General features: G+C 48.8%; 1 protein-coding gene and 1 long non-coding RNA gene across 5 annotated transcripts in view; one reads left to right on the forward strand and one right to left on the reverse strand.

Annotated features, from left to right (window-relative positions):
• The window catches only part of svp (COUP transcription factor 2), a 154128-nt gene extending 137886 nt beyond the window's left edge, over positions 1-16242 (reverse strand). Inside the window, exon 1 of one of the 3 annotated variants that reach the window (XM_065434684.2) lies at positions 15682-16242. In XM_065434684.2, the coding sequence (XP_065290756.1) occupies positions 15682-16027 (346 nt within the window). In that variant the 5' untranslated portion in view covers positions 16028-16242. Of the gene's footprint in view, positions 1-15323; positions 15448-15681 lie in introns of those variants that run through there. The other 2 variants (XM_065434685.2, XM_065434686.2) reach the window with 2 other exon arrangements.
• Positions 1-23507, forward strand: part of LOC135904090 (uncharacterized) — a 181717-nt gene that overhangs the window by 49978 nt on the left and 108232 nt on the right. The window lies entirely within an intron of this gene.

Below are 23507 nucleotides of genomic sequence, written 5' to 3' on the forward strand. Positions count from 1 at the left end.
GACTTAGTATTAGACCGAAAACTCGGTGTGCATGGCGCAGACGTTCCTTACGGCCGACCACAATGACAACTGAGTTGGCGTTAAACGTGGATTCAAGTGGTAACGATTCAATATGTACAAGGTGTCGCGCACTTGCAGTGTGAACTCTCAAACACCAGGTGAAAATTGTTTCGCATAAATCCTTATAATGCTCAAGCGCACAATGAAGTGTATAATGCCTTCTCGCAAGAAACGAAAGGAGCTCGTCGTCGCCACAGTACGCACGTCGGCAACAAACGGTTAACTGCGCGTTGAAAACGCGTGGGATTGCCATGTGTTCTCCTGAACGTACTTGCGGGGACCTCTACGCACACTGTCCTGGGAACTGAACGTGCCGAGACAAGAATATATCTCTCGTTCAACCGTTCACACACATACGTGCACGCTCTCTCTCTTTACGCGGGGACATCGGTGCTAGTGGGAGACATTAACGAGCTCACAAATCACGCTTTACTGCTTCGCCCGCAAAACAACGTCGCCAGCACGCAATCCGCGCCTTGCTGAATTGATCCGCGATTCGCTCTATAGGGCGAATCTGTAAGTACACGTTCCCCGCAGCACCAGATCCTTCGATTCGACGGGCAGGCAGGGGCTGGCGCTCGCTCCGGTGAAACGGGAGAGCTGCGCCGGATCCGCACAGCGCGCGTTGTCACACCGTAAAGGCACGCCACATTTGCGATTTGTTTGTGGGTCAGGTCGGCGCGGAAGCCGCGCGGGCGTGTCCGCGAAGCGTCATGGGAACGAGAGACGAAGCTCCCCGCGCTCTAGGTGGTCCCAGGGACACTCGGGCCGTACGTTGTACCGCTGCATGCAGCTGTCGTGCAATGATATCGAGCGCCTGGGACGGCGACCTAATAACGTTAGAGTGGAGCGTCCCGATGGGCCGGCATCGCAAGATAGCGAGCGGCTACCCGCTGAATTAACTCGACGCGTAGGCGCGCTGGCTTAAGCTCTCCTTTACGAACGGGTGACGAGCACGAAATTCGAATGTGCCAGGGTATAGCGTAAGCGCTCTCTTAAGTGCCCTTTAGAAGGATGCACGCAGAGACAGGCAAATATCACAAAACACGCAACAAGGGCATGTAAACAAGTACATGCGATAGAGGTGTGCGCGAGTGTGTGCGAGTATGTGCGTGCGTGCGCGTGTCTTTAATAATAAAAAAAAATTACTTGCTCGCTATGTTGTGCTGTAGCGCGAGTAAAATTAAAAATGAAAATCGCCCACACACACACGCACACATACACACACACACGCACACACACACACGCACACACGCACACACGTACGCGCGCAATTGACTAAGTGACTGGTTCAGGTTCGAGTTCCACAAGGCCTGTTTCGCACTCAAAGCAAGCAGACCGCCCGCGGCGCGATCATGCGCTGCCAAGTGCCGTGCTTTAAATAGGAACGACGCAGACTCCAAGCCTATAGAACAACCGCTATACGGATATCCTTTACCCTGAAAGTTATTTGCTGACATGACGCCGACGCGCGAGCGACAGCTTTCAAGGGTTTAAGCAAGATGCACATGGCACAATTCCACGTGCGATCCGGCCTACGAAACAACGTATCAACAGCCCCTTCCAACAATATTTCAACAGGTTCCATCATGTTCCAGCAGCCGGAGCAGCTGTCTTTTGCTTATGTTACGCACATGGGTATCGTATATGTACTGGACGCGACTCACCACGTCACAAGCACACATGTGCCAAAACCGAGCCCTCGAACGTTGGTTGCTTCGGCTGCGGCTGCGTCGGTTGCTTCGCGAGAGAAAGACCGTGTGAGCGCCGTGTTAATTCCACTCACTGAAATATTCAAGTTTTAAACAGTGCCCTTGGCATCGTGCCGCCAAGCATTGTTATTACGTGATTATATATTGTGAAAGAGAAGAAGGGCTCTCAAGGTTCCACAAAAACACCTATAATTCTGGTGTTCGAAACAGAAATCAATAACTTACAATCCCTCTCCTAAAGAATAATGAAATTATGGGTTTTTCGTGCCAAAAGGACGATCTGATTATGAGGCACGCCGTAGTAGGTAACTCCGGATTAATTTTGACCATCTGGGGTTCTTTAACGTGCACCTAAATATTCTCATAAAAGCCCCCACAGTGCTGATGTTCAAAGCAGCAGAAATGATACAGCAGAAACTCAGATTCTTCATAGATACATCTTAAATGAGAGAGCAAACAAAAATACCGTTTTGATGGAGTATATTGCGTTCCGGTTGGGGATGCTGCTAAACTACAAGCTGTATACTGTAAGTAAGATGTTTGCCTGTAGTGAGTGCATGGCTGACGATGGTATAGTGGCGCAAAAGTTCAGGATATGAAGAAAAAAAGCAGGCAGAAAGAGGGCCAGAATGGCGCCCTTTCTGCTCGTCTTGTTTTCTTCATTTCAGAAACATATTTGCGCCATAATAAAAACAGTCAAGGAGCGCCCTGTTTGCTATACGGCACATTATACTTAAACGCGTGCAGTTTTTCGTAAAGAAGCTGCATACACTGCCTGAGGAAGTTATCGCCCATAATTACCAGGTCAAACTTGTTAACAGTGTAGTTGCATAATGTAGGCCACAATTAACTGCTTGCATCTGTCAAAACCTAAGGGATAGAGAGTTGTGGGAGCAGTTCAAGCACCAGAAAAACAACAGGATGTGTGCAAACATTGTGTGCTAGATTTTGTTGATTTAGTCACCCGTTTGTATAACTCGTTTCCATAGGCGTGCTTTGAAGCAGAAATAGATCGAAGTTAGTGAGGCAGGAGAGAGGTGGCCGCAGTCAAAATCAGCTCGTGCAGCAATTTGTGGCCCCCGCTTCCGACAGGTGAGTGCAGGGGTTTGTAACGTTAGTTTGCACTCCCATCAAACGCAGAAACGACAACTTTTTGCTTAGATTTATGCTACACTGCATAAACTTGCATTGCGTAAACGGATTTCTTGTCCTGAACGTACACAAAAATGAACAATCAAACAAACGTAAAAAAAAAGATCAAGCGATTGCAACGAGACACTTTGGCAAAAGTTTATCGGTGCACTCATCTCTACACTCCGTTCTACCTCCTATATATATAGCAACAAGTGGGCGACAGACCTAAGGCATCAGCCATTTTAGGTTCAAAACTCTGTTCGTTCTGACTTCACGGGCGTTGTTTGAATGAATGATTGATTTTTACATCCTGAAACTATGACTAGGTTACTACGGAAGCCAGTGTAGAGAAATCCGGACTAATTTCGTCCTCATGGGCAATCATTAACGTTCATTAAGAAAATTTCCGATGAGAAGGGTATTTGCATTCTACTCCCACTGAAATGAAAGGCCAGGGGTGAAACACGCGACTTCTTCTGCAGTAACAAAAAGTCACCTTGCCACTAAGCCAGTGCAGCGATTGCATGTGTACCAACGCGGCATGTGTTGACATGGGAAGGAGTTTTCCGTGAGACCTTCACGAGCAGACATAAACAAAAAGGCAAGTTTGAAAACATAAATAAATGAATAAAACATTGATTATTCGTGTAACTGGGGCAACGGCACGAGACGATTTTACAAGCAAACGAAGGGCATACCATAATCAAGCGCGATGTTATCCCCAATGCACTCGATCAGTATGTTTCTAATACTGATTATCATCACTCCATAGAGGCGCAGTGTTGTAGAGAGTAAAAAGCCGCATGCAAGGCCGCTCGCTCTCCCATTCCGTGTGCCAGTACACACACTCACTGCACTTTAAATTCACCATCTGTCATGACGAGAACCGTTTCCAGCGTACTTCGATGCGTTGCTCTCCTCCGAAGCTTTATTTTCCCCGCAAGGCTCGCAGCGGCCTTTCTCCGCTGCTGCCAGCTGTCGGAGGAGACGGTCCGGTTCCTCCAATCCTTGGCCCAGCGCGGAAGAAGTGCTCGCGTCCTCCTCCCGGCTCACAGCGAACGCTCCGGAGAACGTAATCCCGCTAATACTTTAGGCCGTATACGACCGGTGTGTTCACGAGCGTCTCGCGGCGGAGGCAAATCTCCTAGCGGTCCTTTAAGCCTTTCAGGTATCCAGGGCTCATCTGTTACCTTATACACCCCGTGCCGAAAAGCCAGGTTGGCTGGCTGGCTCACGTGTTTCGCGACCGCTATGGGAGAAGCCAAGCTCCTTGCGCTGAAAAAAAAAAAAAGAAAGGCCTTCTGTGTGAAGGCGCATCGTTCTTCCTGATTTTTCCAAACGTCCGTCTGGCTAAGCGAAAACATAGTACACCGGGCCAACGTGGGGACGTCAAACTCTTAGTGTAGAGTAATCACTTGGACAGATGGTATACCGCACAAGCTTACAGCATATCGATAAGCGGGAGCTTATTGGCACGCCGCTGACATGCTGACACGTATGCGAATTATGTGTGCAGTGCGTTTCACATAACATGAACCCGTAACTGTCGCGAATTGTCACCGCTGGAAAGTTTCGAAATGTGGCACTAATTACGGATTTCAGATGCTAAGAAATAACCTGCCTCGACTGCTAAGTGCACGTATCAAAGCAGAAATAGATGTTCTTCCGTAGATTGTAGGTGTTGCTTTATTGACTCACATGCGCATGTTCCTAATACACAGCACATATATATTTCATAAACGAAACAGCCTGCAGAGACACTCTGCCCCTGCTTCATCAGAAAAGTCTCTGTATTGAATGTGTTATCTCAGTTCTCTTCTTAACTTTGCACCGTGTCATTTGTAAAAATGTCACGTTACTTTTATCTTCTTAGCGATCTGGCCTACGTTGCTTCGTTACCGTCAATGCCAAGGGGACCAAGATTTTCTTCAAGCCATAATGGAACGGCTTTTATTCTTTGCCCCTTTCCGATTATGTACCTCAAGTTATGAAGAACAAATAAGATGAATGAATGAATGAATGAATGAATGAATGAATGAATGAATGAATGAATGAATGAATGAATGAATGGCTTGTGACGGCGCGTAGTGCGCGAAATTCGCTGTATAGACACAAATACGGGAATCACCTCCCTCTCCCTTTCTTTTATCTCGTTTTGTTTATTAAAGTGAAAAATTACATCAAAATATTATGTCATCTTATGACTGCTCGCTATCCATCTTCGTTTAAGGGGGCGTACTTTGATGAAACTAACGCTACCGCTTGCTTCATCACATTTCTCGCATTTGGGGCCTGATTCGGACAGCTTTTCGTTCATAAGTGCTCTTTGTCATTGGGTAGCTGCCCTCGTTAGCAATTTATTCAGCTTCCGAATGGGCCGGAATTTTCTTTCACGAACGATTCTACTATAAAAGCCTGTTATGAACACGGGCCCTTGTATTCTCTTGTCAGTCATTCGCGTTATTCAGTACATTTCCTGAATTCATCCTATCTTTGCAGATCGCGGGGACCAAGTAGCTGTGGGTTTCTGCAGCTGAGCGCGAAGTCGAGAGTTCAATACCTTTAAAGTGAACACGAACAAATGTTCAATTCAGCAACCAACGTGCGCAGCTTCGACATATTGAAGCACATAATTTATTCAATTCTTCATTTACTTAATTACATCTCGTAAAAAGAACTCTACATGTGCGTACGTTGTAGCTGCTATATTGATAATCCACAACTATATATATACAGTGCACGAACGACACGCTCAACGTGCTCCTCATTGCACTGAACGTTCTCTTGAAAGACTCGACCACGCGGCGTGCATGCGTGTATACGCAGCACGCTCCTCCGAGGTGCACCTTGACCGCGCCCTAGAACATAGCAGTAGCAAAAATGAGAAAAGCGACATAGATAAGCGCACTCGAGGTGTCGCATTCTCCAAGATCGCGTACAGTGATCTTCCCCTGGAAGCCTATATTATGCAGTGTACGTAAACACCTCAACGCTCCATAGAGGGCGAGGTTACTCAAGTAAACAAATAAAATATATTGATACAAGCAGAGGGAAAGAAAGAAGAGCAAGGAGACAGAGGAATGTCTGTCGGCACAATCTCAAAGCGCGGGGAGAGCTTGAGAGCGCCATTTATCACGGCTAAATCCCGCGCGAGTGCCCGGGTAATGACGGCACACTGCCCGCTCCCGAACCTGCACGCATAGCAACGTGGACACGCCATGCATATGGCATCACGCCTGCAGCGCCCGCGGCGCCCTCACGCGCGCTTGCGCATACGCTCACGGCGAGAAGGCAGCAACGAGCGGACACCGCCGCGCACGGAGCAGGCATATGGAACCAGAGCGCGTAAAGATAGCCGCCGCCACCACCGTCGCCGTACCGTGTACGTATATGCAGCGTATATGCAGAAGGCGAGGAGGGTATAGGACGTCCCGCAGGAAGATATCTCATTCCGCGCATATGGTTTATGCGTATATACTTGCGCTCGGACCGGGAATTGTCATGCATATGCGCGCGCGCACGATCTTCGGCGACGCGCACGGCGGCCAGGAGCAGAACACGCCGGAAGTCTCGCCACGCGAGAGGTATCGCGAGACCCACAGGGCGTCGTGTGTGTGCTGCCTTCCTCCGCAGATCAGTCCACATACCTCCTCCGCTCTCGCGGTGCCCGGCAGAGACGGAGGAATGCACGCGGCCGGGCACCGTTTGCAGGCGCCGCATCCAACCGGACCTGTGATCGACGCCGCGCCAACTATCACGCACGTGTTGCGCATAGCATATCCCTTACTCATGTGTGTGTAACCAGTGGCGTTGGGAGCGCGCGTGTGCTCCCTTCCTCGTGTCGCCATTGCAGTTAAGCGTGAAGGAAAGCTTCGCGAGGAGCTGCCTGGCGGGGCGGTTTAAGAACACGGCGAGCGTGAGCAAGTGCTCTCTCAGGCGCTGCCGCCGCCTCGAACAAGAGTCGCAGTGCGTCGCCGTCAATTCTGCGACTTCCGCATAAATTCGATGCGGCACTCCCGCCAGACATACGAACACGGTGGGCGCCCGATGCGAAGGATATTGGCTTTCGTAGCCCGTGGAGCAAACTATGCTCTAATAAAGACATGGAAGATGAACACTATGTATATAGCTCACTCACCAAAGCAATGAGACACTTCTTCCCTCACGCTCACGCACATATAAGGACGCATACTGATAGATTGAAAGACAGCGCAGGAAGACAGGCCGGGGGGACTGGGCACGTGCCCCCAACGCCTTTCTGAAAAAAAATAAAAAATTCCTTACGCCAATGAGAAAAGCCAACAGGCACACTGCGTTTAAAATAGATGTCCCAATAATGTTCATTTCTTCTTTTTGATATTCATCAATGATACTGATAATGTCACTCTGGCCACTTGGCACACTATTCACAAACAACTATAGAGTGGCATACATTCCAGCCCAACTTAAATCGGCTACTGTACAGGTAAGGACCAAAAGCGCGACGTCATGCTCAACACGATCAAAGCCGCAGCTACTGAGTCACCTCGACTGGCCCAGTCGTGCTCCCCTAAACATTCGAGCAGTAAAGCATTCGGAGTTTCGTATAAGCGCGTTAACTTGACGTCATCGCGCCCGCTAAAGTGAACAAAAATGTTCACCGCACAAGGCCAAGATCGCCGGCTACTTTTCACCGAAACTAAAATGGTCCACGGCCACCAAACACTTGTCACACCACGGGGTCACGGGCATCTTACAATGGCACGGGTCGAAGCCCTGGCGCGTGGATTGCTCGAAGTGAACGCGCGCGCACGCGCTCGTTGTGGCAAAATTGTTCTAAATACGTGCAAACCTCCAGATGGGACCTTTTATTTGAGGGAGTGCAGAGGGTCAGGCAGAGGGGGGAAGGGCACGCCTTTTTCCGCGTTCCGGCCGCGCCGCCGGTTCACGCAATTCGCGTTTGGTTGCGGAGCACGTACCTGTAGCACCAACCGCCCCGCCGCCGACGGCCCAAGTCGGCACGTACACCCGCCGATAAGGCGCTCTATCCCTCCGGCGCGCACCTCCGTACATGTACATACCACGTTTCGCCCGCGAAGTAGAAGAAGAAGACCGCGCTCTGCATGTCCTCACCGTGGCACACGGACATAAATAAAAGGGGAGAGGCATAAGCGGCGGTTTCATATTTCATGTGTCGAGACTCTGCTTCGTGCTGGCTTGCAGCGTCAGCGCGCTAGAATGTGCTAGCGCGCTCGAGCTATTGGAAGTAAAGGACGACACTCTGGCTCTTTCATTTTTCGTTCCCGGCGCCGGAGACTATATGGGAACGCTATCAACCCTGACAAAGGTATTAAAGGATGCCGTATACCACTGCAGGTGTGGTGCGCGAGTTAAGCTGATTAGGAGGCAGTCGCGACCGCAGTGCTCTTGTGGGCGATGGCAAATCGATAACCGGTTTCCACGATAGGTGGAATGAATCATTAGAGACGCCAGTTGCTGACGCGATTTTCTTCCAACAAGTTAATTATGTGCATGATTCAAAGCAAATTAGCGAAGTTGTGCGGCACAGCTTGCTCCTCTTGCTGCTTCAGGGCGTGTAATCTATGAGTGTTATGAGGCAGTCGTGTTTCATTGTTTTGCAGCAGCTGACTGCTCATCAGCAGTTTGATGCAAAACATTTGACACGTCGCAATATATCACTGCAGCACTTGCGGTGGCAAACTCTGCTCCTTGTATGAAAGAGTAGCGACTTAAGAATTTCTTCAAAAAATTCAAAGGTCCCAACTGGCTCATTGTTCTTTCACTCTACAAGTTATTTCTCTCGGCGCCAAGAAAGTAAAATGCGAACAAATTAATGTCCGCTTTTCGCTCATCCAATGCACATCAACTGTGTAAGTACATGCTTTAGAACATAGCATATTTACACTCAGCATGGGTTATCGAAGAAACCCGGGGTGAAATTCACAAAAATGTTCGTTCGTAAGTGCTCTCTATGATTGTCTGGCCGCCTTAGCTACAATACGTCCAGCATCGTGACTCCATGGAAGGAATGTTTTTTTTTTAGGAACAATTCTAGCGTAAGAGCTTTTTGTGAATGCGGGCTCTGCCATGACAGTATTAATATCACAGCCCGCACTTTGCCCGCATAAGTATTTACAAGGGGCACAGTTCAGTCTCCTGGACAAATAAAAAATAAAAACCAATTGGTCGGTCGTCGTAAACAGCGGCTACAAGTGGCACAGAAAATGGACCAAGGTAGATCTGTAAAAATATCTACACTGCATCTCGGTGTGCGGCTTATCTGCAACAATGTTAAGGACAAACACGTCAGCTCCTTGGACCGCGGCAGACAAATGTCCTGCGCGGCCCGCCGTATTGCGCGTCGAGTCAGAAGCAATCACTAATTAGAGAGTTTTAGAATAGGGGCCCCAATATTTTGGGGCCCCAAAGAGCTTTGCGGGTGTTTGCGTTGGGGCGCGCAGGAGTGAAGAGTTTTAGAATAGGGCTTTGCGTTTGCGGATAGCGTCTTGCGCTGACAGTGCCACTACGGCGTCTAAGAAATACGATTAAAAATAATTAAATAAAATATACCATTTTATGACATGAATAGTAATTTTGACTTGCGTGTATTCGCGTTTAATTACAATTTAAAGATTATTCTTCAAGCAGCAAACAATTAGTTGTGCTTAGTTTTGAGCAACAAAACCAACTTTACGTGCCTTTACCAGCCAAGCTTAGCCGTGTTAGGCCTACGAGCCATAAAATCCACACTCGAATTCGGAATCAGTGGCGTCTAATGAATCAATCTTCATAACACACGCTAGTTGAGAGAAAGCGATAACTGCAGTCACATCTCCTAGCTTGCGAACTTCACGCGTTACCGCGAATCGAACCCAGTTTGGTGCTAGGTTAGAGCCGTCGCTTCGGTGGGTGCCGCCATGTTTGTTGACGCAAAGCTTTTGGGAACGCTATTTGAGCTCCCGCTAAATCGGTGAAATAGCGTTCCCAACGCAAAACCCAAACGCAGTTCGCGTCTCGCGCATGCGCAGTGGCTTCGACGCTATTTCTTTGGGGCCCCAAAACGTTTGGGGCCCCTATTCTAAGACTCTCTATTGACGCAGTTGCTCCGTGAAGAAATACGGCAGCCAGTCGAGCCGTATCTTTTTTTTTCCACTCCCCTCGCCCTCTTCTAGCTTTATAATTCAAGTTGCAGCCGAGTCGGTACATTACGTCACCCCGCGAACCACCTTCGGGTTAGAAGAAAACACCGCGTAGCGGGAAGCCATCTTTGTGAAAGTGCGGCGCCCAGCTAAGGCGCGCGCTCGCATCGTGAGAGGGTGTCGCCCACGAGGGAGCGAGCTGCAAGCGAGAGTGGAAAAAAATAAAAACAGAAAAAGGAGCCAAAGGGAAGTGGTGGACGGAGGGTACATAAGCGTGATGAACCAAGAAAGCGAAAAATAAAAGAGAGAGACGCCGGAGATAATCCAAGGTCGCAACATGAGCAATCTCCTCCGTGATAAACTGCCGGCGCACGCATGCATATAACGGCTTATCAAGGCTTCCGCGGGGGACAATGCCAAGTGGGACGCTTGAGCAACGCCGAGGCGGCCGGGCTTGCCCCGCGGTTCTTTCACAACGTGCCACATATGCTCAAAACATCGCCGGCCATACAGCACGCGTGGCTCCATGCGCACTTCGCTCTCGTAATACTGACGCATACCCTCATCTTTCAGTCTGCCTGGACCACGTGTGCAGCGAAACTATAGCAGATACATTCGTTGGGGGAAGCCCACAGTTATGCGCTGCGTAACTTAACATAGAAAACTCACTGCGCATTCAAGAGGAAAAACTGATTTTGCATTGGGCTACAGAAGTTCCTCACGAGACTACAGTTTACATGGTTGCCGCATATACGATATTTTGAGCAGCAAGTTGCCTTTTACCCACATCTGCGTTCCAGTAATGCCAGCGAGCCACTTCTTCGATTATATACAACGTTCTGCGAAGGTCTCCATCGATACTGGCTACATGCCTTACATGGCCACTTTCAAACAAATATAAATATCTCGGAGGTAATGCAAGCGTGAACACTGCATGGGGATATATGTCTTGGACTCCTGAGAACTATACTTCAACTATGGGCACTCTATAGCGGGGAACAAGCGCCTCTCGCTGTCCATTCTATTAACGCAGCAATGTATCCGTGCTCTTGTGCGATATGTGGCACGAGTCCCTTCCACAATATCCTCTAGTTGGCACATATCTCTCGGAAAAACCATACTGTACACATTGTGCTTATTGACCTGCCAGGCTCAAACTGCAACGTGCGCAACAACCGTTGGGTGAACACGTATATACATGTCACTTTTCAGTGCGCACAAATGTGCGTCTGGTCACAAAAGTTCACAGGTAGATGGCGCACATGGTTACGCTATATTTCTGCAAGCTAATATCCTTCAAGGTCAGTTCGTCCTCACCTTGCGTCATGCTTCCCTAAGTGAAATAGTCACATGCGTTTACTTTTTCGTTTCCGCTCTATACGTAAAACGTAATTGACTACATAGGAAAGAAAACGCTTCAATGATATACCACTGATCGACCACTGTCGAAAACCGCACTCTGAGTTGGATTATAACCTCTCTATGTCAGATGCAAGGTCTTTATTTCCGGGCATAAGTTGCGAGGTACTTCTTCAACTCACAAGTAGGAATAGGTGAGACGTAAGATTCTTACTACGCTTATAGTAGTAAGTATAACTGAAATAAGTAGTCTATAACTGATATGCTAGACAGGTACACGCGACTAGGAGGATTTCCTTTCCTTCCATTTGATAACAAAATTATGCAATCACTTATTACTAATATACCTCAATTTTTTATTGGTCTGTGTGTAACGCTCTGTGCTACGTTGATCCCATTGCATCGTTCTTAACCTAAACGAAGGTATTCCATCTTTGACATCATATACTTTCTTTGCCCAGATGTAAAATTTGGCAGCGATGTGGTCACACGCGCATCAAAGGTCCACTGTTTGGAAAGAATTCAGCAGCCTTGACAAAAAGGACTGACCGATCACCTGAAACATCGCAGTAGTAAAGATACAGTAATGATTTTTTATTGTAGAAATGTGAGAATCTTTGGCGTTTGTCTTAAAAGAGCTTCTCGCTTAGCTTAAAAAGAGCGAGGCTTTGTTCAACACATATACGATCTTTTATTTTCTGACTAACGCTATGGTTCAAGAGAATCCAAAATCGGGTTGAAATTAACCCGTCCGTGACGGTATTTCGCACATTACGCTTATTCTACAATCTACATGTATTTGTATGCCAGACATCCAGGCCTCACTCACCCCCTTATGACTCTATCAGCTGCACCAGATGAATCATAACGTAAAGCAGATTTTTTGTGAGCCACTGTAGAAGTGTAACACGAACAACAGGTGAATGCGTGCTAAGAAATGAGTAAAACCCGGCTATAGTCTCTCAAGTTTTCTCCAGTCAGTGCTTATACAGATTGTCTTATAGGGACTTTGAAAGCTCGATAAGGATTCGCATTTAGCAGGTTGCCAGAAATAACGTGCAGGTCATAAATGTGTTCCTTTACCAATTGAGGCAAGAAAGCAGTGAACATAAGCGACATCTCTGGAAGATATCATGTACGGCGGACAGCAAGAAAGCAATTTCATAGGTGCCGAAACAGTAAACGCTAAGAGTGTGAAAATGTGGCACGAATTCTTACGACCATCATTCTAGAAATAACGCCTCACAGTACATTAACGCTTGGTAATACTCGATGAATTACCATCGGTTGTTTGGTTTCACACAAAGAAACGAATACAAAAAGGAAATCCGCCTAATTCTTTTCTTGGTCGGCTGGTTTCAATATACAGTCCTTTCAGTTTCACCAACGTCTCGAATATTTCACTTCAACATATTTTCATCCCATGTTCTGGTGGCAAATATGCGTATACATTTGTATATATTAGCTTTACATTTCCACGTCTACACGCGCATTACGTATGCACCGAAGAGAGACTTCCCTCGTGTGTAAACCGCGCACTTGTCCACTTTTATTTGAACACCATGCCGCTCGCTGTGTGCGCTATCAGCGGGAATGACAAGCAAGCGCGTTCAAAATTACTCGCGTATCTGCTGCGACAGGGCCAGGCAACTTCATGTCTGTTTTCTTAGTGCGTTTTGCTGTCTCTTCTTTCTCTCTCTTCGCATTTCTCCGCGATGGCATCCCGGCGCTATGAATATGTATACGTGCACGGCGGTTCGATTCCCACAAAACGCGGCATTCGGTCGCTCGGCCAAAGCGAAGGCCGTTCTCGCGGAGCCGCCGCATGCGGGCCTCCAAAGCGAGATGTGAACGCGAAGGATATGGATGGCCGTAATCACTCCACAGGTGCACCGCGCAAGGCGGTGATCCGACCAAAGACGCAGCCATGTGGATAAAGCTCGGGAATATACCGCGGCGCGCCGCAATCGACCACGAGAACGAGGCGAAGAAAATAAAAAATTGAAAACGGAACAAAGAAAGAAGTATGAAAATGGGGGCGAGGGAGGTGACAAGAGGATTAGGGACCCCGCGGCGCGCATTCACTCGGCAGCGAAGAAACGGACGAGAAGTGACGAGCCATAAAGGGAACAAGGTCGCATTGAAAAAAAAAGAAAGAGCGCGAGCGGGTATTTAACGAAGTCTTTGCAACTCGAGGATGAACGAGGGATCCGAGAGGCTTTGTGGCCGGAAGAAAGAAACACCGAGTGCTTTTGCGCTTGCTGTTCTTGGGCGGTGTGGTTCGTTGTAGTGTATGATTTACAGTATTGACTTCGTGAAAAGGCAGAAACTATGTGTTTCTCATACTCATTTCTCTGGACGAGCTCGAGTGTCCGCGGTAAAGATGTATAAACAAGGCAATGAGTGCTCATGATGAAACATGCTAGTCCCACGCATTGATATAGCGCGAAAATTGTTTGCTGTACAGAATGCCCCGTGGTCTCCTGTGAAAATAAATTAAGTGAAATAACACTGTAATGCAGGAAGTACGTGCGTCAATATGTTTCCATAGTTTAAACTGACCAAGTGCAAGCTGACCAAATATACGTTTACAAGGAACACCACACGAGGCAATAGTGGAACACAATGCTGATTATGCCAGAATACCCACAGGTATATGCATGCGGTCACCCCGAAGCAGGATTTCACATGCAACACTCTTCTCGCGACGCATCGCTTCAAGTCTGTTCAAACGATGAATGACGTGCGAATCGATGTTGTAAAGTGCTGAGGGGTGTACGCCGTGGCAATGCAGACAACCATTTGTCAGGAAAACGCTGGTTGTCAATGGCGCCGCGGTGGCACAAGCTGATCGTAATGCATGCACGTATGATGAGACCTAGCATCCTTTTTGTACAGGAACTCACAGCTCGAATTACAAAGACGCCTCAGACTGTTGTAACAGGCACACTATATATTAACGACAAGTGTCACACATAAGACCCTTCCTCCTTAATTTTACCATTTGCAAGTGCTCTCTGCTGTGTCATGGCTGCAACCTTATAACCCTCCAATACTCAAAGACGCATGTTAAGAAATTTACTAAGCACTTTTGTTCTTGGTCTCCATGCAATCCGGCTTGTGACCGATATATAAGACCAAATTTGAACTTGGTGATGCCACAATTTCGACGGTAAATATTGAGCGTCAGACTAAAGTGTATTTCCTGCGCCTTTTGTTTGCTTTTTACCTTTAGGGTGTACAACCTTCCTGAATCTCTGTATACTGCAGTGCAATTGCTGTTTTCGTTATTCCAACGCCGATGCTGTTGGATACGAGGCTGCTGGGAAAACAAAATAAAGCAGATCTGGAAGCATGTGTGTCTATGTACAGCCCGACTAAGTATCTGCAGTGCAGAGCCAAACGGGCGCCGGAAGACGACGGCATTTCGTTGGGATCTTGCCAGGTGACAGGCTGCTAGCGGTTATATTGAAAGCGAATGCTGTCAAAAGCGTCAGCGCACTCTAACGCTTCGTGGAACGGCGCTGAACGAGCCGGGACTGTGAGATCGCGGGCGGGATGTCCCACGCACGGAGGCGTGATCCTCCTTTCCATGCACATGCCATTGGCGCGAAGATCCTGCTGTATTTGCAAACGCTTCCTAGCGGTCGAACAAGTTCCTGAAGCAGTTGACGACAAGCACGCTGCCGACGTGACCTTGAGCCGCGCAAACGAGCAACAGAAAGCCGAGATCGCGCAAGGCCAAGCGCCGCGTAACAGCGCGGCGTGGTCGGGCACGGATGCGACGCGCGTCGGCGAGTGAGCCTGAAAACACAACACTAGCACTCACCGCCATTCGCATTGAAGTTAGAGAACACTCTACACGAGATTGAGGTGTCTGTTAAAATTGTTATGTTAATGTGGCAAAGATACATCCTACCTTTCATAGTAGCCGGGCCCGCAATCACGTGTCGTCAAACGCGCCGTGGAACAGCACAAGGCACACAAACATCGAACAGAAAACAAAACAGAACTGCATCGCAGATGACACCGGTGCAGGCAGGGGCGGCGACCCCGACCCCCCAGTGGGGGCACGGGGCAACAATATGCACACGACACTGGGCTGGGGCAGAAGGAAGGGGTGGGGGGAGGTGAGGAGAGGAGGGGGGGTGCAACATCCGAGCAAGTGAGCAGGTGAGGAGGGGAAGGGAGGCATCACAACGACGAACAGCGACGACGACGATACGGGGGCGGGTGGGGGTGCGGGAAAAAGGCCCCGCGATGCATCAGACACGTACCCTCTCGACGCATGCCCATTTTGAGACACTTTTTGAGGCGGCAGTATTGGCACTGGTTCCGGTGGTGCTGGTCGATCGGGCAGTTTCGGTTTCCGCGACACGTGTACGTCAGGTTGCGGCGCACGCTGCGTTTGAAGAACGACTTGCATCCCTCGCAGGTGAATTGGCCGTAGTGCTTGCCCGAACTCTTGTCGCCACACACGACGCACTCGATGTTCGCGTGCTGTCCGTTCTTGTCCGACGACGAGGACGAGTGCGGCGTACCCGGGGGCAGCGGCGGCGGCAGGCCGATCACCAGGTCGGCCGGGTCCACGGAGTCTCTCCAGGGCGTCATGGCGAGCGCCATGGTGTGGCGTCGCGCCCAACGCGCGCGCCCGCTACGCGCACGGGGGGCTGCTACGGCGTCGGCGGCGGCAGCAGCAGCAGCAGGAGCCGGGAGGCCACCTCCGGCCGGCCATGGTTCACGGGGCCGATTAGTGCGTCTCTGCGCGGCGCCCCCCCGTGCCGCGGTCGTGCCCTGGCGGGATCTCTCGGGGCACGGGCGGGACCCCGGCGCTCATTGGCTGCTGGGGCCACCCGACGGGCCGCTGCGCATGCGCACAGGTCCCGCCTCCCCCGGACTCCCCCCCGCCGGCGCGCCGCCGCCGCCGCCACGGCCGCCTCAGCAGCGCGCGTGGCTGCCGGGCAACGAGGAGCCTTGCTGAGGCACTGCTGAGGAGGGCGCGAGAAGAGGTGGCGGCGGCGGCGGGGGTGAGAGGTGCGGAAACCTGCGCGACCCGGGACCCTGGGTCGCCTCTCCCGAGTTGAGAGGTCGCGGAGCGCGCGCGCGCCGCTGCTGTCGCCTCAGCTCCTGCTACCGTCTTCGGGCTCCCGCGGTGTATTTGAGCGGTGCGCCGCCGCTTTTGTCGCGCGCCCCGTACGGACTTGATCATCCCTGCCACGCGTGCCTCTTGTTGGAGTCGAGTGCGGGCATGCGCGCGCGCGTCCGCCACACTTGGGTTTGCAGTGATGCCTTTCCCAGAAAGAAGGCGGGCGCAATTTGGTCATTGCGAAGTGATTGTGGCGGTTGATTCCGGGGAATGTTAAGACGATGATAATTGATTGACTTTTTTTTTTATTTGAAATGTCTTTCGTGTATAACATCCAACAATTTTTTTTTTTCTGACGGTTTTCCTGTCATGAAAACACGCGCTCATTTTCGGAAGGTTATGCATCGAGCTTTCATTGCCTGCTTTCCGTAGTCCTTCCTGCTTGTGGCACCGACGTCGCAAAGGTTCAATATTATGATATAGTAATATTATATATATATTTTAAAGGCCCTTCCCCGAACGGTAATGTCCAAACTTTAACATTTCATCGTATGAACGTGTGGTTTATGTCTGGTGAGACTAGCGCACAAGTTCAAGCGATTACCATCTTTATTCCGAGGAGTCGCTTTCACTTTTACGCGGTCATTGCATCTGAGGAATCTAGGTCGTCTTTAAAGAGCATTATTTTTTGAAACACCAGAAATTAATGCGTCTTGGCTATTTATACGTGCCTCTCTCGAAGCGATTCGTTCATTGCAACTACACGTATATATATATATAGTGGGCCCGCAGCAGCGTCTCACTGGCTATGAAGTTGTGCTGCTCAGCACATGGTAATGGGTTAGATTCCATCTCGTTACGGACCCATTAGGTTTAGTCGGAACGCAAACACGGCTGCACTGTGACGTTGCTCACGGAGGACTCCAATGACGAAATAACCGTTATAGTCATGAAAATACCCCATATAAGCATCTCTTCAGTAAGTTTCCAGACTCTGAACTTTGGTTCTTTGAGAAATTTAAAATTTCGTTTTGTAATAGGTGCGCGTTATTTCCTAATGCAGATAACAGACGTCTCATTGCTGTATGGGGCAACGATTAGCCTCGACCATCAAGAGGTAATCGCAAACGGTTTGGCTCACAGGATGGCATCGAAACAGCACTTATGTAAAATCTGTGATCTACAAACTTTGACTACAGTTAGAGTGCGTTAAGGCATAGCTCTCATTGACCGCTTCCATGTATAGACAAAGCAAATAGACTAAATGGGAACATTACTTCACGCAGCCAGCCTTCGCAAGGCAACTAACTCTACGTGAAATACTTGCTCTTAATTCGCTTTATCTCTGCCTCCAAATTTGGTCCAGCACATCACCCTGCGTTCGATTGATTAGGCCCAGTGTGTGTTGGTTTCCGGTATAGGTCTCAGTAGATGTGCAATTGTTCGGCTGCTTTGCCAACCTCTCCGGGCACATTTTCTCCCGATATGATTGCGCAAGTTCCATTGTTTATTGCAATTTATACATTTATCGTCTTCGTTGAATAGCGTGCGGGTTCTGATGTCGTATACGTTGCTGTCGCAACCATTGTCTTGCCGGAATGGCGTGCGCGAAATCGTGTTGGGCGGCAGTGGAAGACGGGTAAAACTTACCGCGACATGACCACCTGTTGCGTCGACTCTTTCTGGCTTCAACTTTATACCTCGCCACGCTCCTTCCTAATTCGTGGCTTTCTTTATGCTGGCTTCACTCGACTATAGGTAGGCAAGAAGAAACCGTCCTTCTCGCAAATAGAACCAATAAAAAGAAAAGACATAGGCAAAACTATTGCTTGTTGCACATTCAGCACGTATAGGACAAGGCCATTATTGAGCAGTTTGACGGAAATGTAGCGTGATAAAGGTGCGCCATTAGCTCCCAATACGAAGCCCCTCAATTGGCCACAAAAGAGTTCCATTCAGCCTTGCGCATCTGTCAACAAAATGGGCCATATTGCACCTCCCTCTTTAGTAAAGAAAAAGTGAGCTGCATCGTGTTTTGTTCGCTGGTGTGGCATGAGCGTGTAATCTACGTAAGGCAAGAAAAAAAAATTGTCGGAAAACATCACGCCATCCACCATGTGACAATAAGTGCACCAACTTCGCAATCTCGCGAAGCAAGCTGCAGAAAGGCAGAACCCGTGCGCCGTTCTTTCGGGGGGGATCGGCGAGCGCTCCCAATGACCTCAGCATTCCGAGCCGCTTTGTCAGCACGGGATTCGCACCACCCCACCGCGACATCACCCCCCTCTCTCTTTCTTTTATCCCCTGTCGTTTGCGGCCATATTTTGATTCATTCAGTCACCCGCACGCGTTCTCCCTCGGGCGTTTTCTACATAGCTCCTGAATATTTGCTTTTTAATATGCGCTCCTCCGTCGACCACAGGCCCGCGACCCCCGCGCTCTAGATGCGCGCACTCGCGACCATGCATTTCCTTTTATGCACACCCGCTCTTTCCACATCGTGGTCTCATGGGCGCCCACATCCACCCCCTCATCTTTTCGCCCCCCTCCCGCAACGTATCACGAGTACTCACCGAGTGATATTCTCCGGGTCTTTGCGCCCTCCACCCCTCCCAATTTATCTGTTCGTTCTTTTCCCCTTCGTTAGTGAGGTCGCGAGCGCAGTTTCTTTTTTTTTTTTTCCTGTCGCCGCACTAGACCCCGCATGCGTTGCGGCGAGTATAAGGGGGCAACGCGCGCGGGGTGTAGTGTTAAGACCGCAAGGGTCGAACCTCGGGGGTCGCGCGACCGACCGCCACCGCCGTTGGGGCTTTAAACCGCGACCAAGCTCGGCTTCCTTCCTCCCTATCTGGGGCTGAGGCACGCCGACCATCGCTCACCCGTCGTGCGTCTGTGCGGCTGGCGTCGTCGTGATGCCCGTAGCGGGTCGCTTGTCCCTTTTCCTCCCGTCCTTCCCGTCTCTTCCTCGCGCGGACTGCGTGGACGCCGGAAGCCACGCTGTAGGGAAGAAGAGGATGTGGTAAGAGAAAGAAGGGAAAAAAGGGGAAGCTCACTCTCGCGCAGATGTGTTAGGGGAGGAGAAAAAATTGAAGGCAGAGAGAAGCCAAGGTCTCCTCCTTGCCGGCGCGTGACTCATAATTTCTGTTACGCGTTTTCTTTCTTTCCTCTTTTCTTTTTCTTTAGGCGACGTCCCTCCCTGTCCGCGTCTGCGCTCGCCAATATGGGCACGTGTGTTACGCAAAGCCGTGCATATATATCGCGCCCCTCTTGCGTATACGGCGTGGTGGCGACGTCAGACAGCACGCGAGCGGTGTGCGTGTCGCGGGCAGCCCTGAACGTAACGTCGATGTCGTGTCTCCACTTCGTTCTCTGCTCTCGCGGATGCATGCGTTGCTTTCGACTGCGTTGCTCATACCGGTGTTTACGTTGTAAATGAGGGACGCACTATGACTCTCTTAGCCAGTCCTCATTAAGAACAGAATTACGTCACTCATGGAGTTCGAACATAATGTAGTGATGACCCAGGGGACATTATTTTTCCTCTGGTGCACAAAAGATGCATTTCACTGAAGGCTGTGAAAGTATATACTCCGAAGCATGAATTTGTTTCCCTCTAGCCTTCGATTTCTATTTCAAAAGTGTTCTCTATAAGCTCAATTTTTGCAAGAACGATTATCCGGGAATGCGCAGAAAAGGGTAACAATAATGAGCTTGCAGATGATGCCGAGGCGCGTGCATATACACTTCGAGTATGCCTGTGCCACGTGTCTGGGCTTAATTCCGCTAGAACAAATCCTCGGTTTGGCTGAAGAAGCGAGTTATTGAATAGAAGCAACAGCATAGATTCGAAATATTAATGGGCTGTCTACAGCAAGTGGAAACAGGTCTGTATAGTACGAAATATCAGAAAGGACGGCTACTATGTAACAAGGTAACTGTGTCACTGTCTAAAGGCGCCCTTCGGCACCTCTCGCCGACGCTTCTACTTTCTTGCTTACCCTCTCCTATTTTCATTGCTGGCATCTTGGTATGAGTCTGGTGCGGCATGTGCAACATTGTACACAAACACTCATCGTGTAGTATGTTCCCGGACGATGCCTTTCTTTTCTCAAACTTTTCATCTTTTTTGGCCCAATGATTTTCATGCTAGCCTAAGTCAGTTTGGCTATCTACCATTCATGAAGCGATGTGGCTTATACAGAAGATTTATCTCGGGCGTCATACACGTAAATCGACTCATGATCGCAGCTTCCGCTGTTGAAGACAACTGGATAATGCTACTGACCACATAATAGCGCTCGTATAGGCACGCGTGCTCGTGCGCAGGCATTCACAATCCGTTGTTTTTCCGTGTCGTTAAAGTTCCCTCTTTTCCATCCGCCATGTGTAGGTGTCTCCATAGGTATTCCCTCTTCGTCTGTACCTCTTCGTCTGTATTGTACGTACGTTGGAAGGGTGAGGGGAAGGCGTTGTAGAGAGGGGAAAGCTATGTATAGAATCTCTTCAACGCGTCGCAGGAACCCACGCACGTACCACTGACTCCACTTTCGGAATTCGCAGATGATTCGTTCATATTTGGTCACAAATCTTTGAAGTAGTCTGTGTTCGTACCGTTGTAAGAAAATAGTGCATGGACAATTACGGGTAAATATGATCAAACCATGCTAATTTACAGGGTTCCCTTTTTGACGAAACGAATTATGTATACCGCACTAAACTAGCGAGTCCACTTCTGTTTGTGAAAAGTTCTTTGAGAGCTGTATAAATAGGTGTGTGTTGTAACGTGGGTGGGGCACTTGCACCCCCCCCCCCCCGACTTTTGACACTGGAGGGGCCAAAGTATGCCATTTGACCTCCCCACACCCCCACCCCCACACATGTACTTTTAAAAGCGGGCACTTTCAAACAAAACACAGGTGAAGCAAAATTTTCTTTTTTATTAAGTGACCACGTAAGTAATGCTTTTTTATTTACTGCGTATTCCATGTTTGGGCTGCGAGAGTTCTCTTTTGTGCCACATGAGGACGCACTGTAGCGGATGACGTGCGACATTCACCATACGAAGTCGCATTGTGGAGAATGCCTTGCTGGGCAGTTTCCGCTTTAACAAATTTCAGCTTGTGGTACTTACATCATGCCCAGTTTTTGGGACCATGTAATCGTATTTAAAACTCATATTAAACTAGTTATATTTAAACTGCGGGCAAGGGTGCGCGGCTGATGAGGTTATTGTAATCAGTCGCGCCCAACAATATATATTGATGTGCCTTGCGGCATTAAATCTTTGGATTATCAAACGTTGAAACTATTAAATCTCTGTCCAGAGATAGTCTACTATGCGTTGCAGTTTCAGTCTTTTATCGCCATCACGAAACTAATCATATCTCTTACATGTCGAATTTTTGAATTTCGTTGTGTAGTCATGACTTATCGTAGATGTTCTCCTGAAAATAACTTTGGTCGAACGTACATGGCTATTCCAATTCCAATTGAACGCTTACGTGATTTCTTTTCGAAAGGCATGTGTCACTCTTGACTTCGACAATTTTATTTTCAGGCTGTTTCTCAATAATAGTTACACTATCAGCTGTTTCCTGCCAGGAGAAGTAATAGCAGATTTATCATATTTTGAAGAAATGGGAGCCACTTCTTGGTGACGTGTATCGAAAATTTGAACTGTGTAGGTTGCTTATGTTTTCTGATAACAATTACCGAGTGCTCGCTTTCTCCCATTGTTTTATAATCGAGTGCTCGACGAAAGCTGATCTGGCCAGGAAACAACGTGATTGAAGAAAATGTACCCAAGCCAACTGAAAAACAAAATGAAAAACGAAAATGGTTGTGAGGATTTTGCACCCAATACGGGTGCCTTCCTCACAACGAACAAGGCGCATGGCGGTCTTTATTATGTACGTGCCGAATAATGTAATGCGTTTGCGTATAACTCAGGGAGGGGTCCCCGTCTCCGGGTTATCGTGTGCGCGGAGAGAGAGAGAGAGAGAGAGAGAGAGAGAGAGAGAGAGAGTTGAAGGGCATGGAAGTTCACCACAGGCTAGGTTCAAGGAGCAGGCGGGATGGTAATTTCTTCTTTTTAGTGACGGAAGCCAATTGCCAGTCAATACTGTGACCTGTATTTTCGTGGTGCTCTGCCAGGGCGTTTGACACTGTTTGCTCTTTGGCTACATTATTGCGGTGCTGTTGTAGCCTTCTTTTTCAGATCCCAGTTATTAACCCCGGTAGTAGACTCTGGTAAATGTACTGTGCGAAGTAGCATGTGTGTTGATGAATTAACATGTGGGCATGGTTTCAAACGGAACAGTCGTGTGCGGGCAACATCTTAAAGTATGCGATGTAATTACAGGAAACTGAAACTTTTGTTGCAGCTGCTCGGAAGCAACAGCTTCGCTGGAAATTGGGTCGTAGTTCTCCAATGTCACACACATGTGCTGTGTTCTTTTCTTGTGAATATTGAAATCATAATTAATCCGTGTTGTAGTTTGTTGTGTATGACTTCAGCAATACTATTACGTTAACTAGCGATGCATATTCGTCTTGTAGACTTAACCACCAAGTACAATTCTTTCTTTATTTGCACCCGCCGTGATTGCTCAGTGGCTATGGTGTTGGGCTGCTTAGCACAAGGTCGCGTGACCGAATCCCGGCCACGGCGGCCGCATTCCTATGGCGGCAAAGTGCGAAAACACGCGCGTACTTAGATTTAGGTGCACGTTGTGGTGGTTGAAATTTCCATAGTCCTCCACTACGGCGCGCCTCATAAGTCGAAAGTGGTTTTGGCACGTAAAACCCCATAATTTTTTTTATTTATTAACATTGTTTATAGCCAGTGTGGTTTTTTTTTCTTGATGCACCGTACTGCTGCTACTGGGCGGGATCAGGGACCTCTGTCAAGCACTCATTGCTTTTGTCCCTGCGTCATCTTGAAATTTCATACAGTGTCAAGAAATAAACGCATATTAAAATAATTGTTCGGTACCCCATGGTTCCCAATGGGTTATT

Source organism: Dermacentor albipictus, chromosome 1 (assembly GCF_038994185.2).
Source record: "Dermacentor albipictus isolate Rhodes 1998 colony chromosome 1, USDA_Dalb.pri_finalv2, whole genome shotgun sequence".
Classification (NCBI taxonomy): Eukaryota; Metazoa; Arthropoda; class Arachnida; order Ixodida; family Ixodidae; genus Dermacentor; species Dermacentor albipictus.